The following is a 19359-nucleotide window of genomic DNA, read 5'->3' on the forward strand; positions in this document are numbered from 1 at the left end:
TGGTTCCCATGAAATGCACAAACTATTTTTTATAGTTATAATATATTTTGTGAAGATGAAGATGAAATATTTTTTGCTTATTTACTAAATGTTAAATAATTGTGCAAAAATAAATATAGGTAAAAAAGCAGCCAAAAAAAAAAATAACTAACCAGTACGTTTGAACTGAATATTTAAACATTTCTGATGAGGAGAGGAACTCATTTTATCTGTACGGTCAAGTCCTCCCTTCTTTTTAATATGTATATAAACAAGAAAGGAAAGCTAACTTCGGGCGGAGCCGAAGTTTATATACCCTTGCAGTTAAAACCGAATATATATCGCAAACATCGGATATAGTTGGCCGATCCTTATGATTTCATCATAATAAAACCAATTTACTAAAATACAAAATCTAAAATAAGTCCCAAACTTCTATCTTCAAAAATACGAAAGTTGATATTTCTACCAAGTACCATTTCCGATCGTTCAGTTATATGGCAGCTATAGGATATAGTCGACCGATCCTAATGAAATTTGGTAGGTCGGATCAACTGGCCAATAATAGAATCTGTATTAAGTTTCAGCTTTCTATCTTTAAAAACACGAAAGTTAGGTCATTCCCGATCGTTCAGTTATATGGCAGCTATAAGATATAGTCGGTCGATCCTTATGAAATTTGGCATGTCACAATAATTTGCCTAAAATAGCTCTCATGTTAAATTTGAACTCTCTAACTCTAAAACACCAAAGTTATACCATTTCCGATCAATCAGTTATATGGCAGCTATAGGATATAGTCGGCCGATCCGGGCCGTTCCGACTTATATACTGCGTGCAAAGAAAAGAAGGGTGTGTGCAAAGTTTCAAGACGATAGCTTCAAAACTGAGAGACTAGTTCGCGTAGAAACGGACAGACAGACAGACAGACAGACGGACAGACGGACAGACGGACAGACGGACATGCTCATATCAACTCAGGAGGTGATCCTGATCAAGAATATATATACTTTATAGGGTCGGAGATGTCTCCTTCACTGCGTTGCACACTTTTGGACAAAATTATAATACCCTCTGCAAGGGTATAAAAAGTAAGTGAGTATGCCTTGTTGCCATGACTGAATTTTGAAATCTTTGGTGTTTAAGGTTAGTTTGGTGTCGGTATTTTACCTATTTATTTGATAAGTTTGTCTATCCGAACATGATAAGAGACAGTTTATATAGTTAAAAAAAATCAACCATATGCAAAATCATACATATGTATATGTATACTTGTGACTTCTGATCTTAAACAATTAGCCCATGATAACGATTTTGCCACTTCGTTTAGGGGTCAAATATATGAAAATAGAAGCAACGCTTTTAAAAAATTAGTTCAGAAACGATGCAAACAACAATTTGAAGCATCAACCATCCAATACTGATTACTTTTTGTTAATTTGATAATGATAGCAATGATAGATAATGATAGAATATACAGTACTTTTCAGTGCTCACAGAGCAGAAATCAGAAGGAAAGTTACTTGTTCTTGACCCGGAAGCTAAAACATCGTTTTTTTTCCCTTCTCTTTATTTCACTGGGTTATTTTACCCTTGACTTTAGAAAATTCTGCAGAAACCCTAAAATAATATTATTATTCTGTCTCCTTGTTCTACTTGAAATGAAAATAGTTTCCGTAAATAAACATTTTTTAAATTTTGTGCATTTTTTTAATATACTTTTAAACAGTCTTGGGATGGTTACAAAAAGGTTTGTGCGAAGAAGTTTCTTAAATTCCATAGTTCAACAAATTACTAATTGTATTTTGGTCTAATCATCATTTCAACAAATGTAAGTGAAAGAGACCAGTCGTTTTTGTGCCAACTTTCCCAAAATATGCCGTATGACTTTTTCTTCATCTTACCATCTTTGTAAAATCTTCCGTTTAGGGAGCTGTAAATTTAAGAATTAAGTTTAATCTTTTTAAGATTAACAAATTTTTTTTGTACTTTATACCTGTGTCCACATCTTTCAAACCACCAACCACCACCACACGCCACAACGCATCTTAATTTATCCAGGTCATTATCCCTGTCCCATGTCGAAAATTTCAGTCCCTCATTGATTTTGAGGGAATCGCCTGCACCTCCAGTGGAACTTCCAATCGATTCTAATGAATACAAATTCTTCTCACTACCAACCCTAAAATCATCATAGTTCACAAAATCCATAGATCCGTCAACTTTTCCCAGACGGATATGCAGTTCGTGCTGCCTCGATTCTGTCAGTAGGTGCAACTTCTCCAAGCCTAAAAAGAACTCTCCTGTCCAGTTGCCAAATCCATCTTTGTATTCTGTCCAATTCCGTTCAAAGTTCACACTTCCGTCCATCCGTCTCTGAATCACCATCCATCCAGATCCATTGCAAGGAGCCTCAAAGACACTCACTCCTGGAATCTTTATATGATAAGTACCTTTTCCGGCGGTGGGGCAATAGTTTGATTTATCACATTTTACAAGTTTTTCATTAGCTTTAGTTAAGTTTTGGGATATAACATTTATTTGACTGGTTAGGTCCCTATTTTGAGCATCCTTGCTCTGTACCTGATCAGCCTTCTCCTTGATTTCATGCTCCTTTTCTTGAATTATTTTTTCTTGTTCAATCAAAGTATAATTGTTTTTATTTATATTGTCCAAACAACCTAGCAGCTCATGATTTTTTTCTTTTATTTGCTTATTTAATGAATATATAAGCGTATCTTTATTTTTAATTTCATTTTGTTTTTCGTAAATTTCACTTTTTGTAAGCCTTATTATCTCATCGTTGCTTTTAATCAGAGCGTTCAATGTTTTTATTTGTTCATCTTTACCTTTTATAATCTCATTTATTAGCTGATTTTTGATTGTCACTTCCATCAGTTGGTTTTTGAGTTCACTGCTTTTGTCGGCGGCCGTCTTTAATTCTCGGAAATGAGCTAAAATAGGCTTAACTACTTCGAAACAACTACCACTTCATTCTATCACTTCGATTATTTGCTCAGGACACTCTTCGTTGGCAACAGTCAAAACTGACAAGGATAAGACTGACAAAAATACCACTAAAGCTCCTGGTTCCATTTCGTGCTTCCAGATCTGTATTTTAAGATTGAATAAATCCCAAGCCGGACTTGTCTTAAAACGAAGAGTCTGTCTGCGCATACATTTATGATAAGAACAGTTTTGAACTTTCCCAAGGTTATCACTGTTCTATGATTTTGCTTTATTTTGGTGATCTTCAGAATTTGTATTTCATATGATATAAATTTATTGAATAAATGAAAACTATTATTACTTCTATTATTCATTTTTACCTTTTCGTTACTTTTTCATTATCAAGGAAAAAAGGAATAGACAGCTATTGTCGCCATTTCCGTTTTAATTATACCCTGTACACTTCCTCCCAGAAATACGACCACTTCATCCGTGCTCCTATACCTCTTTCTACTCAGACTTTCTAATAACTTTCTAACTTTCCATCCTTGTGCTTATCCCTCCGATTAGCAAAAGTATTAATTTTCGAAAGAACCTTAATAGAAAGTAGATATAAGTAACATGGGTAATAATCGCATACAAATATATGCCTCAATTTACTTTATGGAATAAGAAATAAATAAATTATCTCATGGCTTAGCTCAGGTTTGGCTTAAAACTTTATTTAATAAGAAGTGCTCCAAAAGTATTCAATTTGGCTAATACCATATTAGCTTTGAATGATGGGACTTACTTAAAACAACATTAAATCTTGTCAATTGCTGCAAATTTGAGAACAAAACTAAACGAAATTTGTAATATTTTTAAATTGTTCTTTAATAATCATAATGCATATAAAGGTACAGTTGTTCACAAGAAAGGAAATCTTAAAATGCTAGATAAATTATATAAACTTGATAACGTTTCATTTTTTATAACCAGATAGAAGCAGCAAATTACACAAATTTAACATTTAAATCAAACTTAATTAGATAGGTAATAAATCGCATAGGGCTAATAAATAAATGTATGTATTTTCTCAATAATTGCTCAAGCGTTAAATAATAAAAAATAGTATTAATAAACAAGTTGGATAAGTATAAGGCAAATACAATTAGGATTATCAAAAAATATTAACAACAAAATGGGTTTCATTACTGGATGGACTTTAGCCACTTTTCTATTGGCAGATTGCATTTTTTCGATTTTTTTCAAGAGTTTTTCTTTATGTTTTATAATATTAATTTCATTTTTGTATACGCATTTTACATTTTTTCTTTATATAGAAAATTTGTTGGTTGGTTTAGCACCGGCATAGGACACTTGCTTCGTTTTGTTCAATGCTCGTGGCCCGCACGCTCCCTGTTTCTGGGGAGGATTTGACACCAATGGCTAGGACGGGTCAATGTCTATGGGTAATTTGGAAATGAGTCTCAGGAATGCTTGAAATGTCTAGCCACCGCTGCCATGTTGGTGTTTTAGGATCGATCGGATTTCATAGTGACCTGTGGCGGGTGCACTTGATGGTTATTTTCCCTCCTCCTGGCCGTGGGAGAGAGCTTGGCCAGGGAAGGATATATCCCTTGGCAGTGGTAGCTTAAAGGGCCAGAGTCTAAAAGTTAAGCAATGGCTTTTACGATCTGCATCGCCTTGAAATTGGGAGAAAGGCGAGCAGCCAGTAGCTGTCATTGGTTAGCCAATAGGTCTCCAGGCATTTGGTCTATGTGGGTCATGATTTGTCTTGCGTTTTGTTCGCGTCCCTAGCCAATTGATGGCAGCAGGAATTTGTATTCAAGCCCTGCAAAAATGTTCCACGAAATTTGCAAGACTCCGAACACAATCCCATGCTGCAATTCCTCTTTTTGAAGGGAAACGTGCGGTTATGAGTTAAATTTTCGTGTGCGTACTTTGATTTCGTATTAGCTTAATTTTTTCATTATATACAAAATGTTGGGTTCTATATGTTTTTTTGTTTTTTTTTTTTTTGATCATATACGTGGGTATATATGATTATATAAATTGTTTGCTGTGCAAATATATATGTATAATGTATATGTCGTTTTACAAAAGGGTTTCGTTACTTGTCGTTAGTTTTGCATACATGGTTATTGATCTTCATATATTTTTTTGTAGTGTTTCATGTTCGGCTCGTCGAGTCTTGTCAGTAGGTTATATACAAATTTTTTGGGGTTTTCTTCTTGTATCAATGCCTCTAGCTATCAAATCTCTATAAAATTACATACAACTACAAATTTACAACGATTTTAATTCATTTATAAATCTTTTTCCAAACGCACTAGGGTGCGAAGGTTTTTACAGGAATTTAGCATACAAAAGGCATTTGAAATTAAGGTATTTCTTCTCACACTACGCTACAGTTAGGTATTCTTATTAGGTTTCTTGACTTTGATCTTGATTTACTCAATGCACTAATCCAACGGCAACTCGACAGCATGGGTATTTGTTTGGGCATTATTTTTGGATACTTTTAGTGGGTAATTTAGGTTGGCGGAGGTCCGTGGGGGTACGACAACATCGGCTCTAGACTGCGGGCGAAGGTGTTCGAGAACATGCAGGTGTAGTCCTCACCGTGGGGCACCAGAGTGGCCACACCTAAAAGCAGCAGCATGAGAGCCTGAATGGGCAGGGAGGCACGGGCAACGCGGCCTAGGAAGCGAGCACCGCGTGCCAGAACCGTGGTATTGATGACATCGCCATCGACAGCATCGCCATCGGTGTTGCTGTGGACACAAAAATCAATTAGTTTGGGACAAAACAAAGGAATCTCAATATGAACAAAATGCTACAGCTACAAAGGGCAATCTATGTGCTCGTTAGAATCATAACTTTAAAGTGCACTAGATGCTCGAACTAAAATTAAACAATCTACGGATATTTACTTTGCATTTTCAGTGTTGGGTGCGGCGGCCTGCATAGAAGAGGTTGATAATGTAGTATTATCCAAAAGCTAGAATTGCGACAAAGAAACAGAAGGAAAAACGAAAATAAATTATAAATAATACAAATCATAAGAGATTACGAATTTTTCACATTTTCTTATTGATCTGCCAATTGGTTTCTTTTTATTTCGCGGTCTTTCAGAATTTGGAAATGGCTTGTGCATCAATAAGAGCATCAGCTAGCATTCCTGTATTCATCATAAAGCTTAGAGGCCCAGACGACCGAGGGGCGCTCAAGAAACGATTTGTTAGAGTATATTAAGTTATTTGTTAATTATTAAGCTAAGAGGAGTTAGTAAGGAAATTTAAAATTCTATATTTTAAATTAGAGGGACAGGAAAGAGATGTAATAGAGTAGAGACCATTGTAGTTCGAACATAATACCCTAAAAGGGTCATGCAGTGCATATGTCGAACTACAACGGCTAAGGAACAGAGGACTAAAGTTTCGAGTCCTTCTATTAGGAATGTTGAAATTTAAGCGTGTTAGTAAATGCTGGCTATCTACATCCCCGTTGATAAGGTTTTGCAGAAAAACTACACCGAGCATTGTCCTACGATTTGTTAAGCTAGGTAAGTTAATAAGTAAAAGTCTGCTACTGTAGGATGGAAGCTGAAGATTTGCATCCCAGTATAGACCTCTAAGTGCAAATATTAAAAAGTTCTTTTGTACGGATTCTATGCGGTCCTTATGTACTCCATATTGGGGACTCCAGACACATGAACCGTACTCTAGTATCGGACGGACCAAAGAAATGAATAAAGTTTTGGTTATATAGGGGTCATTAAATTCTTTTGACCACCTTTTAATAAAACCAAGGACTCCTTTAGCCTTATTAACCATTAAGGAAATATGGTCGGCAAATTTAAGTTTTATGTCTAATAGGATGCCGAGATCATTAACCTGGGTTAATTTTTCTAAGGCAATCCCATTAATGGAATACGTAGCTTGCAGAGGGCAAGAACGATAAAAAGACATATGCTTGCATTTTGATCCATTAAGTATTAAATCATTAGCCAAACACCATTTTTGAAAGTTATCAAGGTCAGACTGAAGACTGCATTGGGCAGAGATGGATTTATACTGAAGACAAAGCTTTACATCATCTGCATACATAAGAACTAGAGAGTTCGTTAAAGCAGGGGGCAAGTCGTTTATAAAAAGCGTAAATAATAACGGGCCAAGATGACTTCCTTGAGGGACGCCGGATGTAGCACGGACCAGACGGGACTGTATGTTTTTAAATAAGACTCTTTGTGTCCTTCCATCTAGATAGCTGGAGATCCACGTTAAGAGGTCTTTAGGAAAACCCAGCATATTCAGTTTACTCAACAAAAGTGAGTGATTAACTGAATCAAATGCTTTGCTGAAGTCTGTGTAAATTACATCGGTTTGATATCCCTTACAAAAGCCGTCTATGACAAAGGATGTCAACTCCAATAAGTTTGTGGTGGTGGAGCGACGCTTAATAAAGCCATGCTGACAAGGAGTGATGATCGAAGAGCAAAGGTGTTGCAAATGAGGGGTAATTAATTTTTCAAATAACTTTGGAATTGCCGACAACTTAGAGATGCCTCTGTAGTTGGCAGCCTCGGACTTTTTCCCCTTTTTATGTAGGGGAATTATAAATGATTCCTTCCACTTAAGGGGAAAAATCGAGGTTTCCAAAGATAAGTTGAAAAGTCTTAGAAGAGGTTTGCACAGAGCCCTGGCGCAGTATTTTAGCACACAGCCTGGTACTCCGTCGGGGCCTGGCGAATAAATGGGTTTTACCCTTAAAAGACCAGATAATAAGTTGCTCTCAGAAAAAGACGGACAGAAAATAAGATTTGCTGCTTGAATGTTATATGCATAAGGCTGATCAGTCAATTTAGGAGGAGAATAAGTTGTTTGAAAAAATTCTGCGAATAGATCGGCAATGGCCTGATCCGAAGTCGCAGAGGAATTTTCAAACATAAGCAGAGGTGAAAAAGATACGTGTTTACGCTTAGTGTTTACAAAATTATAAAACTGCTTTGGATCCTGAGTAAATTGAATCCGGCAGCGGTCAATATAATTCCTATAACATTCAGCGTTATGCACGGTAAAATTCGACCGAGCTAGTAGGTATCTTGAGAAATCAACACTACTGCAGGTTTTTTTATATTTAAGTAAAAGCTTATTTTTTTTATTTTTTAGGTTAGTGAGGGACCTTGTATACCAAGGAGGATTTGTTGAAGCGGACGGATGTTTCCAAGGCACACATGAGTCAAAAAATGTATTTAAAGTAAAATAAAATTTTTCTAAAGTGACATTAAGATCAGTGCACGCCAGAATATCAGACCAGTCAAATGTATCGATAAGGCTATTAAGTTTTTGAAAATCAGCTTTACGGAAACAGCGAATCTTATTTACCACGCTCGGAGACATCTGATCGATACCAGGAGTGGTTTCGATTGAGACCTCCAGCGTGGGGTGATATGGATCCTCTGGGGCTGAAAGGGGAAAAGCTCTGGAGAGAGCGGTACCATCTGGATCAGATACAAAACATAAGTCTAAGAGCCGACCTAGCGAATTTCTGACATGATTGATCTGACCTAGGGACATGTCAAACATGCCCGCGGTGAAGTCATGGTAAGTTATAAGTGACAAAGATGGTGAGTTATCGACGTTGGACCACTTTAATTCTGGGATATTAAAGTCGCCCACCGCTACGAGTTGGTCACGATCCGTCATAAGATTAGAGACGTATCGAATAGCGGACAAATGCTGCCAATATGTGGGCGGTTCAGACATAGGAGGTATATATGAACATGTAATGTATAAAGCTTTCACGGACATAGTGATTTTAACGCAAATAAATTCTATGTCACCAAACTCTTGGGATTTCACCTCTTCAGAAGCAAAAGTAGAGTCTACCGAAATGAGGACTCCACCTCCTCTTCGCTGAGATCGATCCCGTCTAAAAGTGGTGTACTTACTTGGAAAAACTTCGGAGCTAAAGATCTCCGGATTTAACCAAGTTTCTGTAAATGCTATTATATGGGATGCAAAGAAAGAACTATCAGAATATAGCTTGGGGAGTTTGCTACGTAGCCCCCTAGTATTCTGATAGGTAAGAGTTAGTGAGGAAATTAGTTTTTTGGGTTAGAGGCCAAAGAAGAGGTGGAGGGTTGGTCAGTGGTTCCGATATTGGGAAGTCTCACTCCCACTGGTTTATTAACTTTTTTTTTAACGGAACTAGGCTGATGTTCTTGGACGAAAAGATTCTCTGGCCAAAAACTGGGAGAACAAATCGTCTTGAACATCAGCGCGGGCACACGAATCTTGAAAGAAGACGTGCGCCTTGTATAATTGTATTTAAATTTTTGTATGTCCTCCACCTTTATATCGGCTTTAGTTTTGGCTTTGATATAAGCCGAGATATCAATCTCTGAAGTATCAGGGGCAAGCCGAGAAACAAATATATGTTTCGATGGAGGAATCACCTGTAAGGGTTTTGGTGTCGCAGGTACAAGAACTGCAGCATCAGTCGGTGCCGGTGGTCCGGACTGTGGAATACCCTTTTGGGTGACCCTAATGGGGGTTTCGTTCCCTAGGACCTGTGGCATCACTTGAAGGGATGCCATGGCGGACGTATCGGACAATTGCTCATTATCCCTGAGAAATTCTGACGAATTTTTCTCAGTTAAGGCCCTTGGGGTGGCCAGAGTTATGAGCGGCTGCATTAATGTCGGCTGAGCTGGCTGAGGCGGATCAGAAACAGCGGATTTCTTACGCTTAGGGGACTCATTTAGCAGCTGAAGGCCACTAAATTGAGTGTCAAGCGCACAGAGCTGGTCATTGATTTTACGAAAACCAGTGATCAGCTCTTTAAATCCATTTTTGGTCTGTCTCATGAACGACCTCATTTCGCCTTGCACAGCACGACAATTTTCGCAACAATAATGTATCCCAGACCTACGGGAAATGGCATCCGAAACTGATGCAGTGAAACCGGCACACTTGGCGTGCACGACGTTTTCACATAACCAGCAATGGATACTAGGCTGGGATGTGGAAATCGTCTTGTTGCAAGACTTAATGGCACAGACCAGTTTAAATTCCATTTTGTTTATTATTATTATTTTTTTTTTTTTTAATTTAATAAGACAAAAATTAATATTTAAAAAGTTAAAAAACACAATACCTTGAACCACTGTGCCAAACAAGAAGCCGAAGCGGGAGCTTTGAAAGAGTGCACAAGAGAAATGCAGAAAATATAGATAGATAAGCCGGGGAAGAAGCAGAGCTGAGCTATGCTTGGAATAGAATTTAGACAAATTATTAATTCGATTCCAAATATACCAAAGCACTCGCGAAGCGATACGGTTTAGGCTTTAAGATTGTTATGATTCACAAGATTAATTCACAAAGTATGTAAACACCGGTTTACCAATATTTATCAAAAACGCAGTGCGCACAAAAAAACACGACCGTTCGCTTGAAAGAAAGAGAGGGAAGTTTCACTTACTTTTGGTGCGCTCACAAATCAACAAATAAAATCAATATGTTTTCAGGACAGTTCTCAAGGATTGTGTCAAAATAGCAAGCAATTCAGGACTTACCTCACTAGACAACAGGTGTAGGGGCACGCCAAGGTTATCGCCCTCATAGCCGAGGACGGCGCCCAGTTTGACGATATAGATTCCAGAGAGACGGCGCAGGGATTGCAGACGCAGCCGGAGATCGGTCAACCTGGAAAGGGTTCTGGAGCATTTAAAACATTTGCCAAGGCTCTTGTCGGTGTCAGTTTGGATGAAGGGTTAGAATGGGCGGACGAAAGAATTTTGAGTACCAAAAAATACAACACAAAATAATATATGCAACAAAAAACGGCAACACAAAAGTGTTTAAAGGCAAAAACAAATGTTCGATCGGTACGATTTGTAGTTTATAAAGCTTCAAAAGATCTACTATTTGTGTACTATATTGCATAGAGAGTACAGTTGTAGTGCCAAAAAGTGGAGCTGTCTTAAGGACAGGTTTAGTATAATTTTGATAGAATAGAGTATAATTTTGTACGAAAGTTTTCAAAGGATTTTGATTGAAAAGAAGATAGTGATTAAGCGATAAATTCCAAAATACTTTTAATGGAAAAAGCAAATGGTGAAAAGTAGGATAGTATAAATAACAGGTGTGTCTACTATAAGTATACGTTTTTTGATTAAAAAGCTAAACGTTTCTACAGATAAATACTATTACAAAAACTGAAAATTTCTAGTTTAAATATAGAAAAATCAAAACTACTAATCAGTAAAACTATATAATGTCAAATTCATTTTTCGCCCAACTGACTAAGTCCCTTCTCTCCATTTAAGGCCCTAAGCTCAAGGCACCCCGAATCATTTCGTTCCGCCCTCGGAACTGGCCACCTGGACACCTTACCTCTCGTATGTGTGCTGGGACTGCTCCTCGGAGCCTTCAACAGCTCGCAGCAGCTGATCAGCCGCATCTTGCAGACTCACTACACGGGGTTCGCATCTTTCGAGCTCGGCACGCAGGTCCTTGAATTTCTTGAATTTGGCCTCCAGGACCGAACGCTCCTCAGTGAGGTCTACGGGCTCCGAAGCCTTGATGTTCTGCTCGGTTCGCTGCAGCCAGTCCACCAGCTCATCGATGGTCTGGTGGAACTCGCTGTTGCCCATCAGGGCGGTTTGCAGCAGTCCTTGCCACTTCGTGGCATTGATGCAGACATTGTTCCAGCGCTCGTTGTCAGCCTCTAGACGGGATCGCAATTGTCGCGCCTTTTCGGTGTCCAGAGTATGGGTGGCCAGATGGTCACCGACCACGTTCAGGGATGAGATGATCGACTTGTGACTCTCGAGATCCAGCAGGAACTCACGATGGTCCTGGGTGACATCCTCGAGAAGCTCGATGTTGGAGGGGGGAGATGTCTGGGCTTTCTGGGTGCTCTCGGCGAACTGCAGCCACTGTTCAAGGCGCCACAGATCGTTGTCGATCTGCTGCCAATTACGCTGCGTGCAGAGCGGACACGTTAGCCGGCCGACCTCGCTGAAAGATTGAAAAGTTAATTAGTAAGGAACTTGTAAGATAGTAACTGAACCACAACCACTCTTAGTATGATAAGTATTTGTTAAGCTTAAGCTGTGTTTGTCAAATATCTTGGACAAGTATTGAAGAAGCAGCAGCTTAGACTTTAGGCATGAAGCTCCACACCTCTTGCTGTGCTCCACCCTGGAGTCTGGCAGCCATTGGAAATCCGCTACCAGCTTTTGTCTAGTGGAGAACCACACAGAACACAAAAGGGTGTCACACGGCAGGAGGTGTGGCCATCACAGCCCATCGGTTAGTTAATCCGGCCAGGTAATAACACTTACTGTATGCAGTTGTACTTGTAGGAAGGAGGTAGGTGGCACCTGGTGTTTCGTCATGAATGCGCAGGTTTGAGTTAGGCGTAGGTATTGTAGTGTTTTGTGTGTATTATGCGTATGGGTGTATGACAGAAAAGGTCGAGAAGTAGGCAACAGCGAAATGGAAGCAATAAAACAATTTGTTAGTCAAATAACAAAACCCAAACACCAAGAACAAGTTAAATCGGCGAACCGAAATAGTTATAATGCTTGCCAAGTCAACAGGATTCTGGATATTTGTAGTTGAACACAAGTCATCTGTTATAATATGATGGAACTATACAGGATGCCGTTCATCTTAGCTTATTTTGGGAGCATTTGAAACACAAATCGGATTGGAGATTCTGACATATGCCACTTTGGCTCCAAAATGTCTGCCCTATTGACTCGGCAAGACCCCAAAAACACAGAACAAATAACAAAAATAGACATAATCCTACCTTGCATTCTGATCGTGCTGCTGTCGCGCCTTCCACTGCGACTGCAGTGTGTCAAAGCGCAACGTGAGCTCTGCAACGGTTTCCACCTGGGCAGCCTGGTTATCGGCCTGGCACTCGGTGAGCAGCAGTTGGCTCAGATGCTTCACCAACTCGGTGGAGGACTGGGCGTTGCCCAGCAACTTTGCGATCTTCTGGGGACCCGGCTTGCGGGTCTTGTCCGCCACCGTGCGCTGCAGCTCGTCGAGATTGGCCTGGCACTCGGTGATGGCCGTCTGTAGTTCCATGATGTAGGCATCCTTGGCGGTGATGGAGGTTTCACGTTGCATTTGTTGCGTCTGACGCATCTTCCTTTGGGACAGGGTGTTCACTTGGATGGCGGCGTTGGCGGCTTCCGTCACGGGAACAGCAGCTGCGGCGGCTGCCTGGGCCGCCCGAGTCAGCCAACTGGTCTTGAGGGTAACTATCCTCGTCTGAACTGTCTGCCAGAGAGTGGTGTAGGCGGTGATTAGTTCTAGGAGTTGCTTCAGTTGCGGCTGCTGCTTCGTCCGGGACTTGGCCTCCTGTGACAGGTTATCGGCTTGCTGGACATGTTGTTGGGCATCCTGTAGTTTCTTCTCCAGGCTCTCCAAACGCTGAATAACCACTTTCGGGTCCGCCTTGGAGCTCTGTTGATCCTCCAGGCTAGGCAGCTGCTCGAGGGCCTTTTGAATGGCGGTCAGTGAGCTGGTGGCCTCCAACTGGGCATTGTTGAATTCTCGCAAAATTTTCGCATCCTTGTCGATGGCATCCAGAAGGGCTTGGCAGCGTGGTATCAGCTGACGCCACATGCTCACCATCACCTTTGTGGGCAGTGTCAGCTTCTGGATGTTCTCCGGCTCCACGCCGGCACTCATCGTCAGTTTGGCATAAATCTGCTCCAGCTGGCGGAGATTCACAGACTGGCTTTCTAGCTCCTCCAGCTTGGCCTTGAGCTCCTTCTGGCGCTCCTCCAGCTTGTGCTTGCTGTTGGATTTCTGGTCTCTTTCGAAGCCAGTCAGTTGGCTCTCCTGCTTGCCCAGCCAGTTCTTGTGCTCGGCTGTTAGCTTGATCAGCTGCTGCAACAGGTTCCAGATGGTCAGGATGCGCTGCTTGCGCTCCGCTGACTGGTTGCACACGTTCTTCCAGCGCTGCTCGAGGTTCTGGGCGGAGATAGCCAGCCCGGACGTGTTCACCTGGGTACGCCAGCTGTCCGCATCGTTCAACAGCATCTCGACGAGATTCAGCACCTCGCCCACGTTGCTGCTGTGGTGTTCAATGGAACGCTGGATTTGCTCGTGCTCCTTCAGCTTGGCCTCTATCACATTGGGGGTGTAGCTCTCGAAGCTAAGGGACTTGTCTAGCTGAGACTCTACCTCGAAGAGCCAGGCGCGAATCAGGGCTATCCGCTCCTCCAGCCGGAGTAGCGTCATCTTCAGTTCCCCGATCTTGGTGGCCCTCTGCTTGCACAGGTACTTCAGGCGCTGCCAGCGGTCGATGAGGTTATCGCTCTGCTGTTGCACCTGAGACCGAACTTCCGGCTCAGAGTAGAGGGTAAGCAGTTCCCGTCCGGTGGACAGAATCCACTCACGCTCCTTGTCTCGCAGCTGCAGCTCGGAGTTTATTTGCTGCTCTAGCTGCTTGGCCGCCTGTTCCGGATTGGCCATGGCCGCCACATCCGCGTCCTTCTCCACCCGCTGTTCCAAACGCACCAGCCAATGGGAGATGCGTTCGAATCTGATCTGGTAGTTGGAAAGCAGGGACAGCCGCTCCTCGATCGAGTTGATCAGGTTGGCCAGTTGGTAGTCTAGATCAGCGTGCTGCTGCCAGAGCAGCCAGTTGCGCTGGCGAATGGTCTTCATGTCGTGCGGGCTGATGCACTCCTTAAGCTCCTCCTGGGTGACAGTGAGTCCCTCAAGGGCGGGCACTTGGGCACCCAGCTGGACGCGCTGGGATCGCAGGGCTCCCAATAGCTGTTCAATGGCCGCCGGCTGAGTGGGCAGGGATTCGATGCTGTTGGCCTCCAAAAGCTGCTGAGCTGCTCCGAATTCCTTCTGCAACTGCTGCACACGCTGCTCATAGCTTTCCGATAGCTGGGTGATGCGCTGCAGGAATCCTTGCCAGGTCTTCAGTGCGGCCCGAAGGTTTCCGATCCGCTGACCAATGCTGGCCTGCTCCATGCGCATGGCGGTGGCCAGGGCATCGTCGCAGTGACGGGATAGCTCCTGTTGCTGATCCTGCAGGGCCTTGCTCTGCTGTTCGCCCTGGTCCAGTTGCTGAAGCATGGCGTCCAGGCGGTTCTTCAGGTGGGGCACTCGCTTCAGGTGAATGTATCTTAGCTGAAGGGCATTTCGCTCCGCTTCCCGCTGGCGCAGCCAATCCAATAGGGCGGCCAACTGCTGGCGATAGGCATTCCAGCCACTCACCCGGCGCTCCAGCTCACCATTTCGCTGCATGATCCGCGAGAGAGTCTCGTTGTGCAGATTGGTCAGTGCCTTGTATTGCTCGGATACCTCCGATTCCAGTGGCATCTCCGAAAGCACGCTCTGCTGCGAAATCAGCAGGTTCTGGTGAATGGCACACAGCTGCTGCTGCTCCCGCAGGCTGCCGTAGTCCTCGGGTATGGCGCAGGACAGGAACGACTGGACGTGCTGCAGGTACTGGCGCCACAGGCGCAACGCCTCCGAGCTGTTCTGGCTGCGGGCGAGGCGCGTAGACAGGCGATGGTACTCCTGGAAGGTGTCCTGGAAGATTTTCTGCCACAGGGCCAAAACCTCGAGGATGCCATCGTCATCGGGTCCGGTCACTGAAGGTGCCACCTCGTTGTTTTGCTGGCGCTCCTTCAGCTGACGCAGCTGCTCCTCCGTGCGGGCCAAGGTCTGGAGATGGGCTCGCAGGGCGACCAACTGCTCCTCGCTCTCTCTGGGATTTTGTGGCGGTTCTCGTGAAATGTCCTAAGAAAAAAGAAGTCGTTTAGTGATTTATGATGGCTTTTTTCTGACACTGGGTGTTGCTAATTGGCCTGACCCTAATATGGCTGCTTGGTTGGCTGTCTCCAGTTACAGCTCGTCGCCCATCCGTCTGGCCAACTGCATGGCTTCACCAAAACAACATTAGCCCCTGCCCAGTGCAACTCTTTCCGCCAACTGGCAATGACCTCATGCCAAACGACACGCGCTCGCTTCTGGCCAACTTCAATTGTCGGAAGTGTTGAGGGCGGAAGAGGAGTGAGTCGGCGGAGTAGGGGGTGAACTGGGTAACGGAGGTGGGGCTTAAAACCTGGCATGGCATGCGCCATGCAAATGAGCCAACAGTGGTTTTAAAGTACTTTAATCTTAACACTAAATGTCTGTTTGGATAATTTTTATGTCTTTCCTCTCAGATGTTTATCTCTTTTAATCGGATTTAGAAAGTATTTGAATGAAAATATTGTTTTTGGAAACTAGAAGTAATAGCTTTCGTGAGTAATAACATATTTTTATACTCATTAAATATTTACCATAAATGTCAAGTGTCGTTCTAACGGTCTAAAAAGATAATACTAGTACCCGCCCCTGGAATCAATAATGAATGGGATGGGCCGGGCCCAATGTACATATGTGGGGGCTGTCAGACAGTTAGTGTACACGAAAAGTTTTTCAACTTTTAACCCACTTAAAATAGCATGTCCTTCGTATTGGATTAACCACAAACAACTACAGAACAACAACAATTGGCAGCCGGCAAGTGTGGGAATTTCCGCACACCAAGCCCCACACTAAATTATGCAAATATCCCGTCATTATAATCGATAGGTGGCACAGTTTGCGGTTTCTTAATTTTCATAATTCACTTTCTCAGGCTGGACTGGAGTGGACTCACCTGCTGCACATTGTTGAAGTACGCCTTGGCCAGAGTCACCTCTTTGTCGAGCTCCTTGCGCTCCTTGTCCTGTGATTCGGCCACGTTGGCCAATGTTGTGATGGCCTCTTTGCACTCGGCCAACCTCTGGCCCAGAGCGTCCAGTTCGCCCTGCATCAGGGCGGAGGCATCCAGGCCGACATCGGCGGCGATCTTGGCCACAATGTCGCGCAGCTCCAAGATTCGGTCATTCTGGTTGTTCAGGTTGTCTTGGCAGGCCTGTGTGAAGAGAATTCAGATGGAAATATGAAAAGCGAGTCAGCTAATGAAGCTCAAGGCCTAGCCAATCATAAGCACTCAATTAGCAGAGACATGTATTTTTCCCAAATAAAGCTATAGACAGCTTAAAACAGGTTATTTTTGAGTAATAAGAAACCAATTCTGTTTTCAAATATGTTCATTAACTTTTGAAACAAAGATTTCTAAATAAGACTGCCCTCTTAAATGTATTCTTAAATAGTTAGCAAGTCATCTAAACATACCCCTTGACAAAGTAATTAAAAACTCCAAAACATAATTTATAATCTCTCTTAAAATCTTAAACTTCCTCCCGACTATACACACACCCGAATTAAGCAGCCACAGAATCCCCAATAATTATTTTGGATGGCTGGCAAAATGTCAATTGTTTATTTTTAACGCGACTACGAAAAGTATTTAGCTCGAGAACCCGCCGGGCTGATGGCTTTCGAAGCCCGTGGCAGAAGACCCTTATCAATTGTCGTGTCGCCGCACTTGTCGAGTGCATTTCCCTGCCCGGCGTTTGTAATTAGGGCTGCCAGTGCGTTGGGGGCTTTCGCTTTCAATTTCAGAAAACAGGTCACTCGCGGCGTCGAATATATTCTCTAATTTAGAGCACAACAAGGGGGTATACGCTTTACATGCCAGGGCCTTGGTCCGCGCTCTCGATTTGTAGTCTAATGTGTGCCCTATGATATCATCTGGTAAGTATTCGCCGATGTTTATCACACTCCGCTACAAAGGCAGGCAAACAAACGCCAGCTCCTACGGAACTAGCATTGGTATTAAGAAGTTTAAGATATATTTTCACATTTATCTTCGCTAGCAGCTCGCAGCTCAAGGCATTTTCGGCCCGTTCCCGCTGTGCGGCTGTTGATAAAGCCACTGTGTATACAAACAATATAATTGGAATGTCCCATCATCCCAGCGGCAGGTTGATAAACCCGGCCCATGTGAAATGACAGTTGCCTGCCCGAAAATATAATTACAGCTGTGAGCTGGCCTATAGCATAATGACCCTAATGATCAATAAACACAAAATACGGTGACCAGAGTATGCGTTAATTTTTTAAGTAAATGTCGAAAAAAGAAATCGTACGAGTCTATCCGTATATCTTTTCGTTGCCTTCGTATTTTATTTACCGAAGCATAATTTATGACACCAACACAGCGGACAAAAGTTACCTCATAAGTGTGTGAACGAGGAACTATTACAAACCTATTACACCGGCTCGCCCAAAAATTGATAGGGCGAAGAAAATCAATGTAATTACTAGCTTCTGGCTTCTGGCCACCCAACTCTCTCTATCCCCCTGGAGGGCAATTAAAGCCTCAAATTTCTGTCCTAGTTTGCCGCCAAAAACCAAATAGTCCGCACCCACCTGCCGTAGGGTCAGGCTTCTCGATAAATCAAAAAAATATATCAAATGACCTTTCTGGGAATCTGTCACTTGTATTTGATGTTTTATTTCTTTCTGCTATCAACGGTGTTCCATTTTTGGTATTTCCATATTCGGAGTTCTCTTTAAAATGCTTGACTAAGAGCTGCATTTAGAAAAACTGGAATATTGCATGATTTTATCCATACTTTTATCAACCTTTTTATATTTCTGGTTCTGGCTGGCATCATTCACTGGCACCCCCCACGCGATACACATCACTCATACGACATGTAGCCGGCGCTCGGTCACGAAATGTCATCTAAACACATACCATACACGGGGGAAAAATTAAAACCTACCTTGGCATGTTGCAGGGTATCCAAGGGCTGCTCCAAGGACTTCACGGTGTCCATTTGCTGGTCAATTGAACTCTTTACGGCCGCGGATGCGTTGCGGTACTTGTCCCACAGTTCAACGGCTCTCTGGTAGCGGGTGCGGAGCTGCTGGAGGTTGTCGCTGGTATCGTTCCAGGCCACTACCGCCTCCTGGACCGCCGACTCGATCTGCTCCACAATCTGGACATCACAGCTCTCGATGAGGGGTTTGGCAGCTCCCTTCAGTTCGTCTATCAGTTGTTCGCGGTTCTGCAGATCGCCGGCCAGTCCCTGCGATTGGGTAATTTCCGGTAAAAACGGATTAGAAATTCATAAATGCGGATAACTAAGCGGATGCACGAAGTCGCAACGCGCGTCCAGTTCGAAAAGCTAACGTCAACTGCGGTGGTTGCCTCTACGACACCACACAGAACTTGCTACGTAAAGAGCACCACTCGAGCGCCCAGAGCTTGGGGAAAAAGCTTTGGGAAAAGTTTTCGGATGGCTTAGCTTTTAGTGGTATAGCTTTGAAAGTGGGTACTTTTGAATTCTAATTCATTTTGTGGGTATTACAATTTATTTTAAATATTTTTAGATATTAAATTTGTCACACTTTTAATAATAGAATCTAATTAATTTAATTTTTGTATTTTTCAATTCAGAGTTCTCATGCGAGTTTGAAAATTTAA

At 42.6% G+C, this 19359-nt stretch overlaps 1 protein-coding gene across 17 annotated transcripts in view; it reads right to left on the bottom strand.

The window, feature by feature from the left end:
* Window positions 1-3786: 3786 nt before the first annotated feature.
* Msp300 (Muscle-specific protein 300 kDa) overlaps window positions 3787-19359 on the bottom strand; it is a 109064-nt gene continuing 93491 nt past the window's right edge. For 9 of the 17 annotated variants that reach the window (XM_017244158.3, XM_017244151.3, XM_070277071.1 and 6 more), the window contains 8 exons: window positions 18656-18961; window positions 16636-16893; window positions 12760-15728; window positions 12287-12325; window positions 11334-11960; window positions 10514-10655; window positions 5868-5935; window positions 3787-5708 (listed from right to left, as the gene is read on the bottom strand). In XM_017244158.3, coding sequence (XP_017099647.2) covers window positions 5468-5708; window positions 5868-5935; window positions 10514-10655; window positions 11334-11960; window positions 12287-12325; window positions 12760-15728; window positions 16636-16893; window positions 18656-18961 — 4650 coding nt within the window. In that variant the 3' untranslated portion in view covers window positions 3787-5467. The remainder of the gene's footprint in view (window positions 5709-5867; window positions 5936-10513; window positions 10656-11333; window positions 11961-12286; window positions 12326-12759; window positions 15729-16635; window positions 16894-18655; window positions 18962-19359) is intronic. The other 8 variants (XM_017244157.3, XM_070277073.1, XM_070277072.1 and 5 more) reach the window with 4 other exon arrangements.

The sequence above is a fragment of the Drosophila bipectinata genome, chromosome 2L (assembly GCF_030179905.1).
Source record: "Drosophila bipectinata strain 14024-0381.07 chromosome 2L, DbipHiC1v2, whole genome shotgun sequence".
NCBI lineage: Eukaryota > Metazoa > Arthropoda > Insecta > Diptera > Drosophilidae > Drosophila > Drosophila bipectinata.